Source organism: Pleuronectes platessa, chromosome 13, assembly GCF_947347685.1.
Source record: "Pleuronectes platessa chromosome 13, fPlePla1.1, whole genome shotgun sequence".
NCBI classification, from domain to species: domain Eukaryota; kingdom Metazoa; phylum Chordata; class Actinopteri; order Pleuronectiformes; family Pleuronectidae; genus Pleuronectes; species Pleuronectes platessa.
This window is the reverse complement of record NC_070638.1, coordinates 3396275-3420291: the sequence shown is the minus strand read 5'-3', so window position 1 is coordinate 3420291 and position 24017 is coordinate 3396275. Positions and strand designations below refer to the sequence as shown.

The 24017-nt window shown below is 39.5% G+C and overlaps 1 protein-coding gene across 1 annotated transcript in view; it reads left to right on the top strand.

Annotated features, from left to right (window-relative positions):
• Positions 1-24017, top strand: part of LOC128454490 (deleted in malignant brain tumors 1 protein) — a 142254-nt gene that overhangs the window by 84460 nt on the left and 33777 nt on the right. The window contains exons 8-14 of the mRNA XM_053437906.1: positions 8726-8743; positions 9122-9424; positions 10887-10904; positions 11877-12179; positions 12280-12345; positions 13631-13648; positions 14620-14922. Coding sequence (XP_053293881.1) covers positions 8726-8743; positions 9122-9424; positions 10887-10904; positions 11877-12179; positions 12280-12345; positions 13631-13648; positions 14620-14922 — 1029 coding nt within the window. The remainder of the gene's footprint in view (positions 1-8725; positions 8744-9121; positions 9425-10886; positions 10905-11876; positions 12180-12279; positions 12346-13630; positions 13649-14619; positions 14923-24017) is intronic.

The window sequence follows — 24017 nt, the reverse complement described above, 5'->3', positions numbered from 1 at the left end:
AAAAAAATCCCTCAATCATTTTTTATCTCCATCTTGTTGTGATGACACTCATCTGAATTTGAAGTTGATCTGATGAAAGCCCTGGGACAAGTACGTAAAAGTAAAAATGTGGGATATTGCCAAAATGGCCACTAAAAGCAAAATGGCGGACTTCCTGTTGCGTTTTTCATAATGCTCCATGAGACTTTTTTTCATGACTGGTCACGATACACCTATATCCAGATTTTGATGAAAATCCGTTATGTGGAAACCTAGGGGCTGGTTCCAGGGGGCGCTGTAGAGCCATTTTGCCACGCCCAATTCCAATTACTCCAGAATACTAAAATATCCGCAGACCTTGAATTTCCTGCAAAGTTTCATAACTTTTTGAGCATGTCTAGACCCTGAAAAAGCCCCCCAAAGGGAAATAATAATAACTAGGGCTACGTTGTAGCACTTGCGGGCCCGAGCACCCGCACGTTGAAGCCTGTTGCGGTCGGTGGAGAGAGCGATCGATGACCAAGCGCACATCATCGATCGAGCATGCACTTCTCCACGTTAAATGCGTTTTGCGCTCTGCGGCAGTAGGTTTGCCAGTAGGTGGCGCCATCACTATTATTACGCACAGACATATATATCTGTTCATGTAGGCGCTCTGATGTAGCGTGAGCAATTTTGTGTCAATTGGACAATGTTAACACAACTTAATTTTCACACTGATCAGTAGGTGGCGCTATGACCCTGAACTAATATTTATATGTGGAGCTGTTCAGAATAGTATTGTGATCATAGGTCAGTAGTTTGGAGCCGGTTGGATAATGCAGAGTGGATTAACAAAGTACTTCCTGTTTCCTGGCGAATCAGTAGGTGGCGCTATGACACTGAGGAAATATTGACACATAGAGCTGTTCAGGCTTGGACTCTGACCATGTGACAGAAGTTTTGTAGTGATAGGACAATGCACAGTGGAGTTATGATAACATCGTGTCCTTTGGCGAAGGAAAATCCTTCGCCGCACATCAATGTTTACACGGTTTGAGGAAACGTCACAATTCTGACCATGATCTAATGACTTGACTGATCTGATTTGAGCTGTATATTGTAAATCAGCCAGGAGCAGTTCATCAAAGTATAAAACATGTCACTTCCTGTAGCCACCAGGGGGCGCTGTAATTTCAAGTCATAATTTCTGTGTAGATGTCATCAGGATGGCACCCTTGTCTTACATGTCTAGTTTGGACTCGATTGGACAATGTATGTCCGAGATACAGAACCTCGTGTTTTGATGGCGTTTAATCAAACTCAAGACGCCACGCCACGGTCACACGGTGTGACGAAAGGTCAATCTCTTAATCACTTTTTATCTCCATCTTGTTGTGATGGCACTGATCTTAATTTGAAGTTAATCTGATGAAAGCCCTGGGACAAGTGCATCAAGTAAAAATGTGGAATATGGAAAAAAAATGGCCACTTAATCCAAAATGGCGGCCTCCCTGTTTGGTCAAGCATACCTATCCAAGATATTTTTTTGTTTGTTATGAAACGACACATGTCCCGATATATTTGTATAAATGTCGGCCATCGTAGTGCCGGGGTTGCCCTATAGGGGGCGCTGGTCAGTTTTTTTGCCACGCCCATTTCTTAAAACCATATGAATATCTTCAGGGGGGGGGCTGTTGTTACACACATGTAGTTTGAGAGAGATAGAATCATGAACACTGAAGTTACAGCAATTTCGTGTTTCACGGCGAGTTGATGAACTTTAATGCCACGCCATTCATATGGCGTTTGACGAAAAGTCACGGTAATCTTATGTCTTCATTGTCAATGTCTTGGGACCCATTTGATACAGTTTGACATGGTTGAGGTCAGTGGATGAGGAGAAATTCATCCAAGTGTAAGACAAGCAAAAAACAAGACATTTCCTGTTGCCACCAGGGGGCGCTGCGGTTTTAAGTCATCATTTATGCATAGATGTCATCAGGCGGGGACTATTGTCTTACATGTCTAGTTTGGACTTGATTGGAACATGTATGTCCGAGATACAGATGCCCGTGTTTTGATGGCGTGTAACCAATTTTTAACGCCATGCCACGGTCACACGGTGTGATAAAAAAAAAATCCCTCAATCATTTTTTATCTCCATCTTGTTGTGATGACACTCATCTGAATTTGAAGTTGATCTGATGAAAGCCCTGGGACAAGTACGTAAAAGTAAAAATGTGGGATATTGCCAAAATGGCCACTAAAAGCAAAATGGCGGACTTCCTGTTGCGTTTTTCATAATGCTCCATGAGACTTTTTTTCATGACTGGTCACGATACACCTATATCCAGATTTTGATGAAAATCCGTTATGTGGAAACCTAGGGGCTGGTTCCAGGGGGCGCTGTAGAGCCATTTTGCCACGCCCAATTCCAATTACTCCAGAATACTAAAATATCCGCAGACCTTGAATTTCCTGCAAAGTTTCATAACTTTTTGAGCATGTCTAGACCCTGAAAAAGCCCCCCAAAGGGAAATAATAATAATAATAATAATAATAATAATAATAAAAATCCTTACAGATTCAATAGGGCCTCTCACCATTCGGTGCTCGGGCCCTAATAACTAGGGCTACGTTGTAGCACTTGCGGGCCCGAGCACCCGCACGTTGAAGCCTGTTGCGGTCGGTGGAGAGAGCGATCGATGACCAAGCGCACATCATCGATCGAGCATGCACTTCTCCACGTTGCATGCGTTTTGCGCTCTGCGGCAGTAGGTTTGCCAGTAGGTGGCGCCATCACTATTATTACGCACAGACATATATATCTGTTCATGTAGGCGCTCTGATGTAGCGTGAGCAATTTTGTGTCAATTGGACAATGTTAACACAACTTAATTTTCACACTGATCAGTAGGTGGCGCTATGACCCTGATCTAATATTTATATGTGGAGCTGTTCAGATCAGTATTGTGATCATAGGTCAGTAGTTTGGAGCCGGTTGGATAATGCAGAGTGGATTAACAAAGTACTTCCTGTTTCCTGGCGAATCAGTAGGTGGCGCTATGACACTGAGGAAATATTGACACATAGAGCTGTTCAGGCTTGTACTCTTATCATGTGACAGAAGTTTGGTAGTGATAGGACAATGCACAGTGGAGTTATGAAAACATCGTGTCCTTTGGCGAAGGATGATCCTTCGCCGCACCTCAATGTTTACACGGTTTGAGGAAACGTCACAATTCTGACCATGATCTAATGACCTGACTGATCTGATTTGAGCTGTATATTGTAAATCAGCCAGGAGCAGTTCATCAAAGTATAAAACATGTCACTTCCTGTAGCCACCAGGGGGCGCTGTAATTTCAAGTCATAATTTCTGTGTAGATGTCATCAGGATGGCACCCTTGTCTTACATGTCTAGTTTGGACTCGATTGGACAATGTATGTCCGAGATACAGAACCTCGTGTTTTGATGGCGTTTAATCAAACTCAAGACGCCACGCCACGGTCACACGGTGTGACGAAAGGTCAATCTCTTAATCACTTTTTATCTCCATCTTGTTGTGATGGCACTGATCTTAATTTGAAGTTAATCTGATGAAAGCCCTGGGACAAGTGCATCAAGTAAAAATGTGGAATATGGAAAAAAAATGGCCACTTAATCCAAAATGGCGGCCTCCCTGTTTGGTCAAGCATACCTATCCAAGATATTTTTTTGTTTGTTATGAAACGACACATGTCCCGATAGATTTGTATAAATGTCGGCCATCGTAGTGCCGGGGTTGCCCTATAGGGGGCGCTGGTCAGTTTTTTTGCCACGCCCATTTCTTAAAACCATATGAATATCTTCAGGGGGGGGCTGTTGTTACACACATGTAGTTTGAGAGAGATAGAATCATGAACACTGAAGTTACAGCAATTTCGTGTTTCACGGCGAGTTGATGAACTTTAATGCCACGCCATTCATATGGCGTTTGACGAAAAGTCACGGTAATCTTACGTCTTCATTGTCAATGTCTTGGGACCCATTTGATACAGTTTGACATGGTTGAGGTCAGTGGATGAGGAGAAATTCATCCAAATGTAAGACAAGCAAAAAACAAGACATTTCCTGTTGCCACCAGGGGGCGCTGCGGTTTTAAGTCATCATTTATGCATAGATGTCATCAGGCGGGGACTATTGTCTTACATGTCTAGTTTGGACTTGATTGGAACATGTATGTCCGAGATACAGATGCCCGTGTTTTGATGGCGTGTAACCAATTTTTAACGCCATGCCACGGTCACACGGTGTGATAAAAAAAAAATCCCTCAATCATTTTTTATCTCTATCTTGTTGTGATGACACTCATCTGAATTTGAAGTTGATCTGATGAAAGCCCTGGGACAAGTACGTAAAAGTAAAAATGTGGGATATTGCCAAAATGGCCACTAAAAGCAAAATGGCGGACTTCCTGTTGCGTTTTTCATAATGCTCCATGAGACTTTTTTTCATGACTGGTCACGATACACCTATATCCAGATTTTGATGAAAATCCGTTATGTGGAAACCTAGGGGCTGGTTCCAGGGGGCGCTGTAGAGCCATTTTGCCACGCCCAATTCCAATTACTCCAGAATACTAAAATATCCGCAGACCTTGAATTTCCTGCAAAGTTTCATAACTTTTTGAGCATGTCTAGACCCTGAAAAAGCCCCCCAAAGGGAAATAATAATAATAATAATAATAATAAAAATCCTTACAGATTCAATAGGGCCTCTCACCATTCGGTGCTCGGGCCCTAATAATAATAAAAATCCTTACAGATTCAATAGGGCCTCTCACCATTCGGTGCTCGGGCCCTAATAATGCCTACAATTTCAATAGGGCCTCTCACCATTCGGTGCTCGGGCCCTAATGATAGTTGTGTAGCAAAGCTAATTTCCTGTTGCCAGTATTTGGCGCCATCAGTATTATTACATACAGACTAATAGATCTGTTCAGGTAGGGGCTTTGATGTAGCCTGAGCAATTCTGTGTCAATTGGACAATGTTACAACAACTTCATTTTCACTCTGATCAAAGGTGGCGCTATGACCCTGAGGAAATATTGACACATAGAGCTGTTAAGGCTTGGACCCTGATCATGAGACAGAAGTTTGGTGGTGATAGGACAATGCACAGTGGAGTTATGACAACATCGTCTCCTTTGGCGAAGGACGAACCTTCGCTGTACCTCAATGTTTACACGGTTCGATGAAATGTCCCAATTCTGAGAGAGAGAGAGAGAGACGTCACCTTTGCAAGACATAAAGATTCCTTTGATTTATGACCAATGACACTGTCACTGCAGGAGTGGAGTTGTTTGTTTTTACGACTCAGCATCAAAGGATTCATGGTCTGTGTACAGTGCCTTGCATAAGTATTCACCCCCTTTGGACTTTTCTACATTTTGTCATGGTATAACCACAGATTAAAATTTATTTCATCGTGAGTTTATGTAATGGACCAACACAAAATAGTGCATAATTTGGAAGTGGGGGGAAATATTACATGGATTTCACAATTATTTACAAATAAAAATCGGAAAAGTGTTGAGTGCATATGTATTCACCCCCTTTACTGTGAAACCCCTAACAAAGATCTGGTGCGACCAATTGCATTCACAAGTCACATTTGCAAGTCACATAATTAGTAAATAGGGTCCACCTGTCTGCAATTTAATCTCAGTATAAATACACCTGTTCTGTGACGGACTCAGAGTTTGTTGGAGATCATTACTGAACAAACAGCATCATGAAGACCAAGGAGCTCACCAAACAGGTCAGGGATAAAGTTGTGGAGAAATATGAAACAGGGTTAGGTTATAAAAAAATATCCAGAGCTTTGAACATCTCTCTGAGCACCATAAAATCCATTATAAGAAAATGGAAAGAATATGGCACAACCGCAAACCTACCAAGAGAAGGCCGTCCACCCAAACTGAAGAGTCGGACAAGGAGAAAATTAATCAGAGAAGCAACCAGGAGGCCCATGGTTACTCTGGAGGAGTTGCAGAGATCCACAGCTGAGGTGGGAGAATCTGTCCACAGGACAACTATTAGTCGTCTACTCCACAAATCTGGCCTTTATGGAAGAGTGGCAAGAAGAAAGCCATTGTTGAAAGGGATCCATAAAAAATCCTGTTTGGAGTTTGCCAGAAGCCATGTGGGAGACACAGCAAACATGTGGAAGAAGGTGCTCTGGTCAGATGAGACCAAAATTGAACTTTTTGGCCTCAATGCAAAACGCTATGTGTGGCGAAAACCCAACACTGCCCATCACCCTGAGCACACCATCCCAACAGTGGAACATGGTGGTGGTAGCATCATGCTGTGGGGATGCTTCTCTTCAGCAGGTACAGGGAAACTGGTCAGAATAGAGGGAAAGATGGATGGAGCCAAATACAGGGAAATCCTTGAAGAAAATCTGATGCAGTCTGCAAAAGACTTGAGACTGGGGCGGAGGTTCATCTTCCAGCAGGACAATGACCCTAAACATACAGCCAGAGCTACAAAGGAATGGTTTGGATTAAAGAATGTTAATGTCTTAAAATGGCCCAGTCAAAGCCCAGACCTGAATCCAATAGAGAATCTATGGCAAGACTTGAAGATTGCGGTTCACAGACGGTCTCCATCCAATCTGACTGAGCTTCATCTTTTTTGCCAAGAAGAATGGACAAACCTTTCCATCTCTAGATGTGCAAAGCTGGTAGAGACATACCCCAAAAGACTTGCAGCTGTAATTGCAGCGAAAGGGGGTTCTACCAAGTATTGACACAGGGGGGTGAATACTTATGCACCCAACAGATGTCAACTTTTTTGTTCTCATTATTGTTTGTGTCACAATAAAATTTATTTTGCACCTCCAAAGTACTATGCATGTTTTGTTGATCAAACGGGAAAAAGTTTATTTAAGTCTATTTGAATTCCAGTTAGTAACAGTACATAATGGGAAAAAGTCCAAGGGGGGTGAATACTTATGCAAGGCACTGTATGTCCGAGATAGAGAACATCGTCTTTTGATGGCGTAAATCAAACTTTGACGCCAGCCACAGTCACACATGTGACGAAAAATCAATCTTTGAGTTAATTTGTATCTCCATCTTGTTGTGATGACACTCATCTCAATTTGAAGTGGATCTGATGGAAGCCCTGGTATAAGTACCTCAAGGTAAAAATGTGAAAAATGGCCAAAACGGTCACTATATGCCAACTGGCGTGCTTCCTGTTGCGATTTTCAAATTGAACCTCTGACCTTTTTGTTTGACTGGTCATGATACACTTGTGTATCGATTGTTGTGAAGATCGATCAATAACATTTAAATTAATCAGATGAATCTATGTTGCTAGAATCGATATATTACAAATCAATAACTAATAATAACATCAGAGCAGGACCATTATTTATTAAACGCCAATAGTTTTGCTCACTGCGTGCAATAAGGTCTGAGAAAGAAAAGCAACAACTACAAGCTTTTTATTTAGTTCATAATAATAATTCTGCCCCTAAATGAGGATGAATATAATTCAAAAGACACAAAGTATCTCACCATGTTAAAGAAAGTGTAAGAAAATTCTTGCATTCCACAGAATCCACGTCCAAATTCAAAGTAAATCAATTTAGTGGCTTTTTAATTATCCTGCAGACGGGCAAGGCAGGGCACTTTTATTTACAATTTACAACCAAATAACAGAATGAAAAGAGTAGATTAAAATTGGTAAAGAAATAAAAAGAATAAATCTGTATGAAAATGTAGAATTAAGTTATAAGAGAAAAACAATGCAAATGAAACAATCAAATCTAAAACTTGTAATTGATTCATATGTGTTTTGAATCAAAGCATCTTCTTCCCTTTGGATTGGGATTGTCATAATAATTCTTTCTGTAATTGGTCATAAACATGTATGACCAGATGATGGAGGTATAGAGGAGAAATTAGGAATCACCGAGTTTAGTTGCTATATAGTGCGGTGTTTGCTCTGAACCTGCCTGTTTGCTTGTCCTTTGTTGATGCCCTGGACCTACTTTAGAATTATTTCTTGTCATTAGTTAGTCCTAACCCTAACCCTAACCATCAAACATTTCTACAATATACTGTCACTTTTTATTGTTTTTGTGCACAGATTTTATAAACAGTCAATGGTGCAGAGTGAAGTTATACAACTTTGTGTTTGTCCTTCCTGGTTTATCTGCAATGAAGACTTTAAGTCATGTTTTTGATATATGAAACAGAATTAGCTTTATTACTGTTCACGAGTGTGGGTAATATATACGTTTTAATGATTAGATAAACTGCTGTTATGTTTTCATATATTGCATGCCGGCTATATCAGAGATGTTTCAAGCAACGTTGTGCTTCTACTTTGAAGACAAATTGGCATCCAGCTTATCAGAGGACATAGAAGAAGACATGTCAACTCGGTCCATAGACTTAAGGCACTCTGAATTAAACACTGCACTTCATGTTCCCTCCCTTTCCTTGCTGCTAACATGGTCTGAATTTAAAAGGAACAAGTTAGATATTCTGTTGTAACTGGTGAAGTGAACAGTCTTAACAGGCCTCCTGTTGTGGCTTCGCTCTGTGTCTAGTGTTGCAGGAAAATCGATGTAGCAGATATAGAGTAACTGTAGAAGGCCAAGATCCTCCTTTCAAAAAATTATTTGGCCATACTCTCTCTCTCTCTCCCTCTCTCCCATATACCCTCCTCCCTCTGGATTCAACCATTGGCGTGCAAACCTCAGCGAAGACACCGTTTCAAGGTAAGTACGAGCTCTATAGGAAAAACTCCTGCTGACCAGACACGCGTGATCAGTAGAAAACATGTCTGCATCCAGGTCACGGCAAGGATCAGTAGCAGGCTGTGTGTCAGTGAAAGAGAGTACAGGAGGTAGATCAGTGCCTGGGGCTTTTTTAACTGGTAGGAATAGACTCATTTCATAGGGATGTATTTCTTTCTATTTGCTATCATCACATTAGAGCTTACTAGTCTGTCATTTTCTGTTTCAAATGCCAAAGATCTTAACCACACAACCTGAACCTCCTCACCTCACTGAAAGACAGAAATTACAGTTTTGTTGAGCAACATGAATCAGAAAGAGAGAGGTCCTGACAGATTTTGCCTGCTCATGTCTTCAAAGTGCAACTGGCGAATGGAAGCAACAGGTGTGAGGGCAGAGTGGAGGTGCTCTCCTTCGACACGTGGGGCACAGTGTGTGACGGCCACTGGGACATGGTGGACGCTAACGTGGTGTGTAGGCAGCTGGACTGCGGGATGGCCTTGAAGATTGGCAACAGCTCCAGATTTGGACCAGGCTCGGGGTTCATAGGCCTGGATGACGTGGACTGCAGAGGACATGAAGCAGACCTCAGCCAGTGCAGAAGTCGGGGCTTTGGCATTCACAACTGTGGCCACAATGAGGATGTGGGCATCACCTGCAGAGGTAGGGCCTTCATACACCTTTAGTTTGGCTGAGACAGTGTAGAAGTCTATTTCATTTAATTTACTGCATCTCCTTTTTGTTTTTTGGTGCTGCCTGAACCAGCAAAGGTGGGGACAAACGGCTTTGAGGGTCCTTCCACACCACCCTGGGACAAATTTGGTTCAATTATGCGCCCCCTGCTTTAATCTAAATAAGATTGGGCTTATGCTTTGAATATCAGAGTGATTGATTAGTCTTTTTTTTAAGCATAAAAGCAAATGATTAAACTACATAAACAATTAAAGCCCTCAAGAAGCCAATTCATTTGCGTGAAAAAAAAAAAAGAGAAAGATTATCCTTACAGTTTCAATAGGGCCTCACTGTCTCACTGTCTGTTCGGTGGTCGGGCCCTAATTAGACAGTTAGCAGGTTATTGTGATACATGTAATGTAAAGGTGATCACTGATTCTCTGCCTTAACCAGATTTCTTTGTTTCTCAGTAAACTGATTTCCTGCATGCATGTAAACACAGCCACTAACTGGCTGTGTGATGCTCCAGTAAACAGCATTTGCTGGTACAGAATGTATTATGTTAAGTGCCTTGAGATAATGTATATTATGATCTGGCCCTATACAAATAGAATAAGGACTAGAAACAAAATGCTGTTTAAAAGTGAATCAGTTTAAAAAGAGGTTAAAAACTCACCTGCATAGAATTCTATTTTTTTAATAAAAAAAATGTTTTGAGGCAAATATTATTATTATTATTATAATTATAATTATAACAAGGATTGTCCAAGGTAATAACAATATTAAATAAATACTGATAATTCAAAGAGAATATTTATATGAAGTAAAAACGTGGAATATGGCCAAAATGGCCCCTAAATGGAAAATAGTAGGCTTCCTGTTGCGTTTTTCTCAATTAAACTTCAGACTTTTTTGTTTGACTGGTCATGATACACTTTTTTTTTTTTTTTTTTTTTTTTTTTTGTGAAGATGGGTGAATAATATTTTAATTCATCGGATGAATCTATGTTGCTAGAACCGATATGTTAAAAATCAATAACTAATAATGACATCACAGCAGGAACATTATTTATTAAGCGCCAATAGTTTTGCTTACTGTTTGCAATTAGGTCTGAGAAAGAAAAGCAACGATTAAAAGCTTTATATTTAGCTCTGTCTGCCCCCTAAATGAGGATGAATATATTTCAGAAATAGTATCTCACCATGTTAAAGAAAGTGAAAGAAAATTCTCACATGCACCGAATCCACGTCAAAATTCAAAAGACACCAGTTTAGTAGGTTTGTAGTAATCCTGCTGACGGGCAAGGCAGGGCACTTTTATTACAATTAACAAGCCAAATAAAATAATAAAAAGAGAAGAATTAAAGTCTATGGACCGAGTTAACATGTCTTCTTCTATGTCTCCCATATCCCCTCCTCCCTCTTGATTCAACCAATGGCGTGCACACCTCAGCGAAGACACCGTTTCAAGGTAAGAACTAGCTCTATAGGAAAAACTCCCGCTGCCTAGACAGGCAGACAGTCGAAAGCATGTCTGCATCCAGGTCAAGGCAAGGATCAGTAGCAGGCTGTGTGTCAGTGAAAGAGAGTACAGGAGGTAGATCAGTGCCTGGGCCTTTTTTAACTGGTAGGAATAGACTCATTTCATAGGGATGTATTTCTGTCTATTTGCTATCATCACATTAGAGCAGGGGTGTCCAAACTTTTTATCCTGAGGACCACATACAGAAAAAAATTTGAAGATCTGGGCCACTCACGCCGCCACGCCCCCCTGCCCTGGAGCAGACTGTTGACAGTGCGCCTCAATCACGTCGCTTAGGGCGGGGGGCGTGGCGGCGTTCTGAGGGACAGCTGGCAGGTCAGGGATGGGTTGGGCGCCACCTAGTGTCTAAACTGAGAAGTACAATACAGTGGGCCACAGTCCATTACATTACAATTCATTTAGCTGACGCCTTAATCCAAAGCGATTTACAATCAGTATATTCAAGGGTACTCGAGGGTCCAAACCCAGAACAACCAGAATCAAGAAAGTACAATATCTTCAAAAATAGAGCAAAACTACAAAGTGCTGTAAGTGCCATTTCAGTGCTACTAAATTGTTAGTTTAAAAATAATATATATATATATATATATATATATATATATTTTATTTTTTTTAATTAAATAATTATAAAGAATTAAAATTTTTGTTTTTAATTTTATTTTCTTTGAAGCGGAACAATTTAAAATGGATGGTGGGCCGCAGATGGCCCATGGGCCTTAGTTTGGACACCCCTGCATTAGAGCTTCTAGTCTGTCATTTTCTGTTTCAAATACCAAAGATCTTAACCACACAACCTGAACCTCCTCACCTCACTGAAAGACAGAAATTACAGTTTTGTTGAGCAACATGAATCAGAAAGAGAGAGGTCCTGACAGATTTTGCCTGCTCGTGTCTTCAAAGTGCAACTCGTGAATGGAAGCAACAGGTGTGAGGGCAGAGTGGAGGTGCTCTCCTTCGGCGTACGGGGCACAGTGTGCGCCGACTACTGGGACATGGTGGACTCTAACGTGGTGTGTAGGCAGCTGGACTGCGGAGTGGCCGTGGAGATGAGCAACAGCTCCAGATTTGGACCAGGCTTGGGGCTCATAGCGCTGGACGACGTGTACTGCAGAGGACATGAAGCAGACCTCAGCCAGTGCAGAAGTCTGGGCTGGGGCATTAGCAACTGTAACCACAATGAGGATGTGGGCGTCACCTGCAGAGGTAAGGCCTTCATACACCTTTAGTTTGGCTGAGACAGTGTAGAAGTCTATTTCATTTAATTTACTGCATCTTCTATTTTCTTTTTTGGTGCTGCCTGAAGCAGCAATGGTGGGGGCAAACGGCTTTGCGGGTCCTTCCACACCAACCTGGGACAAATTTGGTTCAAGTAAGTGCCCCCTGCTTTAATCTCAATAAGACTGGGCTTCAGTTTTGAAAGTCAGAGTGATGGATTAGTCTTCTTTTTTTAAGCATAAAAGCAAATGATTAATATACAAAAACAATTAAAGCCCTCAAAAAGCCAATTCATTTGCTGGAAATAAAAAATAAAAATCCTTACAGTTTCAATAGGGCCTCACTGTCTCACTGTCTGTTCGGATCTCGGGCCCTAATTAGACAGTTAGCAGGCTATTGTGATACATGTAATGTAAAGGGGATCACTGATTCTCTGCCTTAACCAGATTTCTTTATTTCTCAGTAAACTGATTTCCTGCATGCATGTAAACACAGCGACTAAATAGTGTGATGCTCCAGTAAACAGCATTTGCTGATACAGAATATATTATGTTAAGTGGCTTGAAATAATGTATATTATGATCTGCCCCTATACAAATTAAATTAGTATTAGAAACAAAACTCTGTTTAAAATTGAATCAGTTTAAAAAGAGGTTAAAAACTCACCTGCATAGAATTCTATTTTTTTAATAAAAAAAATGTTTTGAGGCAAATATTATTATTATTATTATAATTATAATTATAACAAGGATTGTCCAAAGTAATAACAATATTAAATAAATACTGATAATTCAAAGAGAATATTTATATGAAGTAAAAACGTGGAATATGGCCAAAATGGCCCCTAAATGGAAAATAGTAGGCTTCCTGTTGCGTTTTTCTCAATTAAACTTCAGACTTTTTTGTTTGACTGGTCATGATACACTTTTTTTTTTTTTTTTTTTTTTTTGTGAAGATGGGTGAATAATATTTTAATTCATCGGATGAATCTATGTTGCTAGAACCGATATGTTAAAAATCAATAACTAATAATGACATCACAGCAGGAACATTATTTATTAAGCGCCAATAGTTTTGCTTACTGTTTGCAATTAGGTCTGAGAAAGAAAAGCAACGATTAAAAGCTTTATATTTAGCTCTGTCTGCCCCCTAAATGAGGATGAATATATTTCAGAAATAGTATCTCACCATGTTAAAGAAAGTGAAAGAAAATTCTCACATGCACCGAATCCACGTCAAAATTCAAAAGACACCAGTTTAGTAGGTTTGGAGTAATCCTGCTGACGGGCAAGGCAGGGCACTTTTATTACAATTAACAAGCCAAATAAAATAATAAAAAGAGAAGAATTAAAGTCTATGGACCGAGTTAACATGTCTTCTTCTATGTCTCCCATATCCCCTCCTCCCTCTTGATTCAACCAATGGCGTGCACACCTCAGCGAAGACACCGTTTCAAGGTAAGAACTAGCTCTATAGGAAAAACTCCCGCTGCCTAGACAGGCAGACAGTCGAAAGCATGTCTGCATCCAGGTCAAGGCAAGGATCAGTAGCAGGCTGTGTGTCAGTGAAAGAGAGTACAGGAGGTAGATCAGTGCCTGGGCCTTTTTTAACTGGTAGGAATAGACTCATTTCATAGGGATGTATTTCTGTCTATTTGCTATCATCACATTAGAGCAGGGGTGTCCAAACTTTTTATCCTGAGGACCACATACAGAAAAAAATTTGAAGATCTGGGCCACTCACGCCGCCACGCCCCCCTGCCCTGGAGCAGACTGTTGACAGTGCGCCTCAATCACGTCGCTTAGGGCGGGGGGCGTGGCGGCGTTCTGAGGGACAGCTGGCAGGTCAGGGATGGGTTGGGCGCCACCTAGTGTCTAAACTGAGAAGTACAATACAGTGGGCCACAGTCCATTACATTACAATTCATTTAGCTGACGCCTTAATCCAAAGCGATTTACAATCAGTATATTCAAGGGTACTCGAGGGTCCAAACCCAGAACAACCAGAATCAAGAAAGTACAATATCTTCAAAAATAGAGCAAAACTACAAAGTGCTGTAAGTGCCATTTCAGTGCTACTAAATTGTTAGTTTAAAAATAATATATATATATATATATATATATATATATTTTATTTTTTTAAATTAAATAATTAAAAAGAATTAAAATTTTTGTTTTTAATTTTATTTTCTTTGAAGCGGAACAATTTAAAATGGATGGTGGGCCGCAGATGGCCCATGGGCCTTAGTTTGGACACCCCTGCATTAGAGCTTACTAGTCTGTCATTTTCTGTTTCAAATACCAAAGATCTTAACCACACAACCTGAACCTCCTCACCTCACTGAAAGACAGAAATTGCAGTTTTGTTGAGCAACATGAATCAGAAAGAGAGAGGCCCTGACAGATTTTGCCTGCTCGTGTCTTCAAAGTGCAACTCGTGAATGGAAGCAACAGGTGTGAGGGCAGAGTGGAGGTGCTCTCCTTCGGCGTACGGGGCACAGTGTGCGCCGACTACTGGGACATGGTGGACTCTAACGTGGTGTGTAGGCAGCTGGACTGCGGAGTGGCCGTGGAGATGAGCAACAGCTCCAGATTTGGACCAGGCTTGGGGCTCATAGCGCTGGACGACGTGGACTGCAGAGGACATGAAGCAGACCTCAGCCAGTGCAGAAGTCTGGGCTGGGGCATTAGCAACTGTAACCACAATGAGGATGTGGGCGTCACCTGCAGAGGTAAGGCCTTCATACACCTTTAGTTTGGCTGAGACAGTGTAGAAGTCTATTTCATTTAATTTACTGCATCTTCTATTTTCTTTTTTGGTGCTGCCTGAAGCAGCAATGGTGGGGGCAAACGGCTTTGCGGGTCCTTCCACACCAACCTGGGACAAATTTGGTTCAAGTAAGTGCCCCCTGCTTTAATCTCAATAAGACTGGGCTTCAGTTTTGAAAGTCAGAGTGATGGATTAGTCTTCTTTTTTTAAGCATAAAAGCAAATGATTAATATACAAAAACAATTAAAGCCCTCAAAAAGCCAATTCATTTGCTGGAAATAAAAAATAAAAATCCTTACAGTTTCAATAGGGCCTCACTGTCTCACTGTCTGTTCGGATCTCGGGCCCTAATTAGACAGTTAGCAGGCTATTGTGATACATGTAATGTAAAGGGGATCACTGATTCTCTGCCTTAACCAGATTTCTTTATTTCTCAGTAAACTGATTTCCTGCATGCATGTAAACACAGCGACTAAATAGTGTGATGCTCCAGTAAACAGCATTTGCTGATACAGAATATATTATGTTAAGTGGCTTGAGATAATGTATATTATGATCTGCCCCTATACAAATTAAATTAGTATTAGAAACAAAACTCTGTTTAAAAGTGAATCAGTCTAAAAAGAGGTTAAAAACTTGCCTGCATAGAATTCTATTTTTTTTATAAAAAAAAAGGTTGTGAGGCAATTCGGTTTTGAAAGGTGCTGCAGAAATATTATTATTATTATAATTATTATAATTATAAAAAAATACTTTGATTATTGTTAAATTCCTTTGTAACACTTTTAACCTTTGGTAAGAAAAGTTCTGTACATATTATTTAAATCATGAATTATATTTCATGGTAATAAGGCAGAGTCGTCACTTTAATTTAAAGCAGGTGATTTACTTTTTAAGAATAAGTCCTGAAAATAACTAATATCAGTTTTTCTGTTTTTCATTACAGCCCCTGAACCACCGAGCTATTTCATCGCCTTTGTCATTGTCACTGTCGTTTTGGTTTTGGTGATAATTGCCATATCAGCAGCTTTTGTTGGACATCGAATAAAAGGAAAACGTACGTCAGAGTAAAAATTCAACTGCAAATATTGTAAATGGGAATTCAACATTTTCACTGTGTCCTTCACTTTATTCACTGATCCACCAACTTTAGGGTCTTTGCCAATATCTAAGATCCTTTCCCAGTTTATAGTACAGATGGGAATCCACTGTTTGTTATTTAGCATATAGATAATATCATGATGAAAGTCTGTGTGTGTAGGCTTTAATTTAATTGATCTGTCGATCAAAAGAAATTTTTAAAAGCAAGTCTGTGTTTATATAAAACCTCTAGGGGTCACCAAAATCACAGGAATGACAAAACACACAAAACCAAAATGTAATGTGATGTGAATGTGATTATTAGAAAACACTCATTTAATTTGTGATTTAAAGTCAATGAACATTCTTTGTCACCTTCTTGCAGATGAAAGTGTGGACACGGAAGAAAGTCTGTACGAAAATGTTCGGGTAAAGTTATTGCATCTTTTCCAACATCTATCTGTGTTTATATAAAACCTCTAGGGGTCACCAAAATCACAGGAATGACATACACACAAACACCAATATTAGTGGGTGCAGTGATGTACATGTGATTCAGTAGAAAACAGTTTAAATTAATTTGTGATTTAAAGCCAATGAACATTCTTTGTCACCTTCTTGCAGATGAAAGTGATGACATGAAAAAGTACAGTGTACGAAAATGTTCAGGTAAAGTTACGTCATCTTTTCTAACATCTGTCTCAGTGAGATTACTTTACTTGTTGTCACAGTACGATCACACCACTGAAAATAGTGATATATATAATCTGTGGTTTAAGAAAAGAAAACTGCCCCCCTCCTCGGTAGCAAAACAAGTTTTATCTGATTTTATCTCTCCAGGTCATAGAGTGAACACCACTTAAGGATCAGAATCCAACCGATGATGCTGCAGCTCCTTCTCCATCCTCCATCTACATCTTGATTGAAGTTGGGTCCATTAAATCCACTGAGGCCGGAGACACGACTCAGCCTGAACATATGAAATCTTCTTCCACATTCTGCCTTTTGGACAATGTCCAGTATTATTGTTGCCGTGCGTCATGTGATATTTTTCGGCCAGAACCAGGATTATCTGGAACAGCTCTGCCCACTTTAAAACTGTTATTGTGAAATATTTCATACCTTATTGAAAAAGATAACTGATGAATATGAATTTTTAATATAGTTTTACTCACACAGATGTGTTCTTATTCTTCCTAAAGACCTGGTTCAACTCATTTATGTGTTGCAGCTTTTAAATGTTTAAAACGATTGAATAAAGTTATTTCTTCAATGAAAAAGTTTGTAATGGTTCTGTTATGGTTCATCTCAATCAAGTCTAATTAGATTTAATTTCATAGAAAGAGATTTGAATATTATGTTATTGTTCATTGTGTGTTTATCTATCTTTCTATCTATCTATCATCCATCTATCTATCTGCATTGTTGCAAACCCCAGTATCGGACAGTGGGACACGTCTCCCTTAGACAATCCCACCATGAATCATTTCACAGTGAGAAGTGAGCGAGAAGAACCTAATACACAATTTGCTTTGATGCATCATCTGGATTTTCTCATTCTCTTTCCCGATCCACTGGACTCGAACCCACAGAGCTGCAGAACAAATCTTCCAACAGTGTTTGTGCTTCTCTTGCCAAATGCTTTCCTCACTCTCATGTTAATCTGTCTGCCGTCGTTTCCAACCCACAGATCCGGCTCGATTTGAGGAAGTGCTCTACAGAACTAAAGGCTGCCTGCTTGTTTTAGTGGCAGCAGTGATTGAGGCCAGACGTCTGCCCCGCAAAAGCCGGTCAACATCAGGGGGGGGAGGAGTTGAGTTGGGGCGGGGCTGTATTTGTCCAGCCTGGGGTTCAGAATAGGATATATGCTTTTTCATATTTCCATACACATAATCCTGATAGATAGATAGATAGATAGATAGATAGATAGATAGATAGATATATAGATAGATATATAGATAGATACATAGATAGATAGATAGATGAATGGATGGATAGACAGATAGATAATAACTGTGTTCAAATGTTTTTTTGGTCTGTAAACATTCCTCCTCATCACATTAGTATTTTTTTAAAGGAAGCATATATGTATATATGAAAATTTCAGGATATTGATTTAACTAAAACATTTAGAATTCCCGATCTATATATATTTTTAAAACATTTGGGTGAAGTAAGAACTTTATATGACTCCGTTGGCCGAGACATCTAGCCTTTATATATTTATATCTATGGTCTTGTCTCCGTGGTCAGTCCCAGCCCGCTGCTCGTCTCTTGTCTCAGTGTTTCATTTCATGTGATGGTTTGTTTCTGGTGATAGTTGTTTCATTTTGCTTCTAGTTGAATTTTGCATTTATTAAGTTTAATAAAAGTTGTGTCTTTTCTACAAGTGAAGACGTCTCTTGCCTCGTGACGTCATCGAACCTGTGCTGCTGCTGTTGCATCTTTCCTGGAGGTGAAATCCCCCAGGGGGCGCTGTTGCAACACCTCATTTCCCCGCTTCCCTCACACGACACGTGAAAATCAAACCAACATGTTCCACACAATCCACCAAGCAGTCTGTACTGGTGCTTTGACATTTCAACCTGAAACCAGCAGTCAGTTCCTCACATTATCAGAACTTGAACAAGATCAATGTGTTTACTGACAGACCTCGATATGTTCTCTTGTTAGGAGACAATCATTGTTATTCATCTATTGTCATGTGGTGGTTCATGTGGATGACACTCTGAGTGTTAGGCCACGCCCACAGAGTTTACACCTGATGCATCCCATCATTCTTCTCTTTGTCATTTCTCTGCTTCAAGCATATGAAGCCAGAGGTAAACACTCAATTATTATCACATTTCTTCTTCAAATATATAGTTTTATTGCTCTGTTCTTGTTGCACTATGTGACTGTTTCAGCAACCTTGTTTAGAATTTGTGTGATTTCATTCTATAGATATTAAAATGATAACTATATTTAAACTATGACTTGTGTGGTTTGTTAACTTCTAAACTTGAATTAGTTTATATAATGAGTGATAACAGACGTGGAGAATTTTTTTTAAAAGCTTGTAAAACCAACAAAACAGACTCTTAATATAATGTCCTGTGGCAGCGACTCAGAGAACAGAAGATACCTTTTATGGACAAAGCTTGATATTACAACAGGGCTCGGTGACAGAAAGGAACCTAGAGTATTGCTTCCTGTCACATGTCAGTATCTGTCTGTCTGTCTCTCTGTCTCTCTATTTCTTCACTTCCACTGGACATTTTCTGTGTGAAAAATGACCTGTTGATGAAAGTCTACCGTTGCAGAGTTACTTTCTCTTTCACAAGTTTTGTTTAAGTTCCAGAAACTGTTGTGCAATGGAATCGTTTATCACCTTTTCACAGAAGCTTGATTATAAATTCAAAGTGCTAACTTTGGTTATAAGTGTAACGTTCACATCACTAACCACATTCATGAGGTTGCACTGAAGGCACGTAGTCAAAGGTCTTTACTGTGACTCAAACCACATCTACACGTACCTCAGGAAACTAAACTTTTCTCTTTCATTCTCTACTGAATAACATTTTAATTAATCAGACAAATCTATGTTGCTAGAAACGATATGTCACAAATCAATAACTAATGACCTCACAGCAGTTTAGTAGGTTTGGAGTATTTTCTGCAAATGGGCAAGGCAGGGCACTTTTATTTACAATTTACAAGCAGAATAACAGAATAAAAGAGGTAATAGAAATAAAAAGGATAAATCTGTATGAAAACGTAGAAACAAGTTCAAAGAGAAGAACAATACAGATAAAATAGATGTGGAGACACTAGAATGTAAATTTACCTCCGCCGAGGTCCAGAAGTTCTTAAATTCAGTCAAGCTGCACTAAAGTGATCAGAAGTCTCAGTCCTCCTCACTCAGTCCTCCTCAATATGCCTGATTTCATTCTCTGGGAAATCATGGAAAATATTTTAAACAGCCCGTCTCACATAATAAATCCTGAATCTTCCTGAAATGTAACTTTCTTGGTCCATGTCTCATCCTTCCACCAAGTCTTGTGGAAATCCAGTTTCTAAGTAAACCTGCTGATCATTAAACCAACCAACCAACAGACAGGGGCAAACACAACCTGCTGGGCCGAGGTGGTTTTATATCATGAGTCTCTGTTTAATGAGCAGAAGTAAAAATGGACAAAAACTACAGTTTAAATCAAAGTCTCTTCTTTCTAATAAAGTGATGCTGTGTTGTTTCTACAGGCTCAGACACTGGGACTCATGTGTTTGTGCTGAAGGGGAAGGATCTGATTCTAAACGTCACGGCTCCTGTTAAATTAGTTAAACAGAGTGAGCTGAGATGGCGATTTAATGATAACAGCATAATAAGATTACTAGATGATAACAAAAAACAAATAACTAACACCTATAAAGAAAGGGTCAAGATCTTTCTCCAAAATCACTCTTTGCTTTTGAAGAATGTGCAACAAGCCGACAGTGGACGCTACACTGCAGTCGTTATTGGGGAATACATCAATTATGTGGGTAAATACATCGTCACAGTTCAAGGTAGGTTTCTTCAGATTTTAAATATGGACACACAGCAGCTGCCCAACTTCTGAACCCATTAATGTCTGTGTCCCTCCCCCTCAGATCCAGTGTCTAATGGGACAGTGGACTTACTCTCCAATAGCTCTGATTCCTGTAACCTCACAGTGACCTGCAGCACACAGGACTCCCATCACATCAACAGCACTTACAGATGTGACACCAACACCTGCAGCCAGGAGGAGGGAGGAGAGAGGTCAAAGGTCACAACCTCTGGCTCCTCCCTCTGTGTCTACCTGTCCGAGGGCGTCTCAGTTATCTGTAGCCATAGCAACCAGGTCAGCTCAGACGAGCACACAACAATGATCAGAGACTTTTGTTTCAAACCTCCTGGTAAGTGACCGACAACACAAGCAGCTGATAACTTTGTTTTATAGAAGGGTGTGTTCCAACTTAAGTTCATTTTGAAATATTAAATCTTTCCCAACATTTAAAGACTAGATAAAGACTTTCTCCTTCAATTGGTTTAAAATGCTGCTGCTTTGATAATAACTACGACAACTTCTAGACTTCTATGTAAAAGAAAAATCTACGTTTATCTCTGTTTTTATTATTGAAAAATTCCTTTGTAACCCTTTTAACTTTTGTAAGAAAAGTACTGTGCATATTATATTTAAATTATAAATTATATTTGATGGTAATAATGGAGAGTTGTCAGTTGAGTTAAGAGCATCTAATTATTTTCTAAGAAATATTTTTACGTGTTAAATTGAATAAGTTATGAAAATATCTAATATCAGTTTTTCTGTTTTCCATTACAGCCCCTGAACCACAGAGCAATGTCATCACCTTTGTCAATATGACTGTCATTAAGGTTTTAGTGATAATTGCCATATCAGCAGCTTTAGTTGGATATCGAATAAAAGGAAAACGTACGTCAGAGTAAAAATGGGAATTTCTCATTTTCACTGTGTCCTTCACTTTATTCACTCATCCACCAACTCTAGGGTCATTGACAATATCTGAGATCCTTTCCCAGTTTACAGTATGGATGTGAATCCACTAATCGATATTTAATATACAGATAATATCATGATGAATGTCTATGTGTGTAGGTTTTATTTTATTATCTCTGTCTATCAACAGAATTTAGAAAAGCAATGCTGTGTTAAAAAAAAACACTAGAGCTCAGCAAAATCGTAGAAATGACAAAACACTTGAACACCAAAATCAGTGGGTGCAGTGATGTAAATGTAATTCAGTAGAAAACAGTCTGAATTAATTTGTGATTTAAAGCCAATGAACATTCTTTGTCACCTTCTTGCAGATGAAAGTGAAGACATGAAAAATACAGTGTACGAAAATGTTCAGGTAAAGTTACGTCATCTTTTCTAACATCTGTCTCAGTGAGATTACTTTACTTGTTGTCACAGTACGATCACACCACTGAAAATAGTGATATATAATCTGTGGTTTAAGAAAAGGAAACTTCGGAGCCCCCCCGGTGTAGTAAATATAGTTTTATCTGACTTTATCTCTCCAGGTCACATTCTGCCTTTTGGACAATATCCAGTATTATTGTTGCCGTGCGTAATGTAATATTTTCCCTGATAAGTTTTGGGGATTGTCTTTTAACCAGAACCAGGAGCATCTGGAACAGTTCCGCCCACAACAGGATTTTGGCTGCTACATTATTTTTGATGAGATTCCAGTATTGGTACACGTACAAAAAAGTTCTTACGTCACCCAAGTGTTTTAAAATAATATTAGGAATTATAAATGTTTTAGTCTAATCAATATCCAGAAATTTACAAAAATACATCTATGCTTCCTTTAAAAAAATACAAATATGATGACGAGGAATGTTTAACAGCCCCCCAAAAAAATGCATTTATTAAGTTAAATAAAAGTTGTGTCTTTTCTACAAGTGAAGCCGTCTCTTGCCTCGTGACGTCAACGAACCTGTACAGACCTCGATATGTTCTCTTGTTAGGAGACAATCATTGTTGTTCATCTATTGTCATGTTGTGGTTCATGTGGATGACACTCTGAGTATTAGGCCACGTCCACAGAGTTCACACCTCCTCACTGCAGATTTGTCTAAATATATTCATAAACCAGAGGTATTTCCTTGATGCAGTTTGAATTCACTGAGACGTGTGGATGAGAGACGAGCACCCTGACTGCTGCTGGGCTGATTGAGGTCTGAACTCTGATCCACTTCCTCCTACGTGACATTTGACAGAATGCATCCCATCATTCTTCTCTTTGTTATTTCTCTGCTTCAAGCATATGAAGCTCGAGGTAAACACTCAATTTTTTCATTGTACTTCTTCTTCAAATATAGTTTTATTGCTCTGTTGTTGTTGTACTGTTTGATTGTTTCAGCAATGTACCCTGTTTAGAATTTTGTTGTTGTTAATAATTGTAAAAATATTAAAATGATGACTATATTCAAATTACGACTTGTTGATTGACGACACACTCAGTATATATCTGTGGCTTTTCAAGTTAAGTTCTACACTTCCACTCGTTATATAATATATAATGAGTATTGGTGCAGCGGTGTATCAGCTGTACATCGGTAGCTGCCGATATTCGCCTTGTTTACTGCCATCGGCGCATCGTTAATAAACTTGACTTTCACCGATGGCATTGGCCGATGTTCATTGATATGTTTTCTGCAGCCTGCCAATCTGGCATTCAGATTATATCCCTAGGTGGTGGTACACTCACACACCAAGAAGGCCACATGGTTCGGTCCGCCTGACTCTGGTACAAAACAATATGGTTGCAAGATTGCATCTTCGTCTCCAGTAGCCATATTCTACAGAGGTAATGGATGGCCAAAAACCCGGGCGCTCATGTCTCATGGAGGAGGGAGTAGCAGGTCGATCTGAGGAGGGCTGAAGAATTAGCTGTTGAGGAAAGTCTACTGCTGCTGAGTCACTTCCTCTTTCACGCGTTTTGCTTTAGTTCCAGAAACTGTTATCTTTTCACAGAAGCTTGATTATGAATTCAAAGAGCCAGATTTGGTTATAAGTGAAATGTAGTAGTCAAGGGTCAATACTGTTGGGACAGTGTTCTTGTGAAACCAAAGGTCTCCTCTTCGGCCTACATGGTAGTCAAAGCTTGAAACTACATGTTCTCTTCAACTTTATCGTTTTTAATCAATAATTGTATTATTTTTAATAAATAATTTAACTATTTTAACAATCACATTTTATGATTATTTAATAATGAGCCAACATCAAGTATTCCTTTTATTGTACAACGATACGTTGACTAAAACCATATTAACATTTGTACAATATACTGTAACCTTTTATTGTTTTCGTGCACAGATTTTTGTAAACAGTCAATGGTCACATAGAAGAAGACATGTTAACTCGGTCCATAGACTTAAGGCACTCTGAATTAAACACTGCACTTCCTTGGACCATCAACAATACA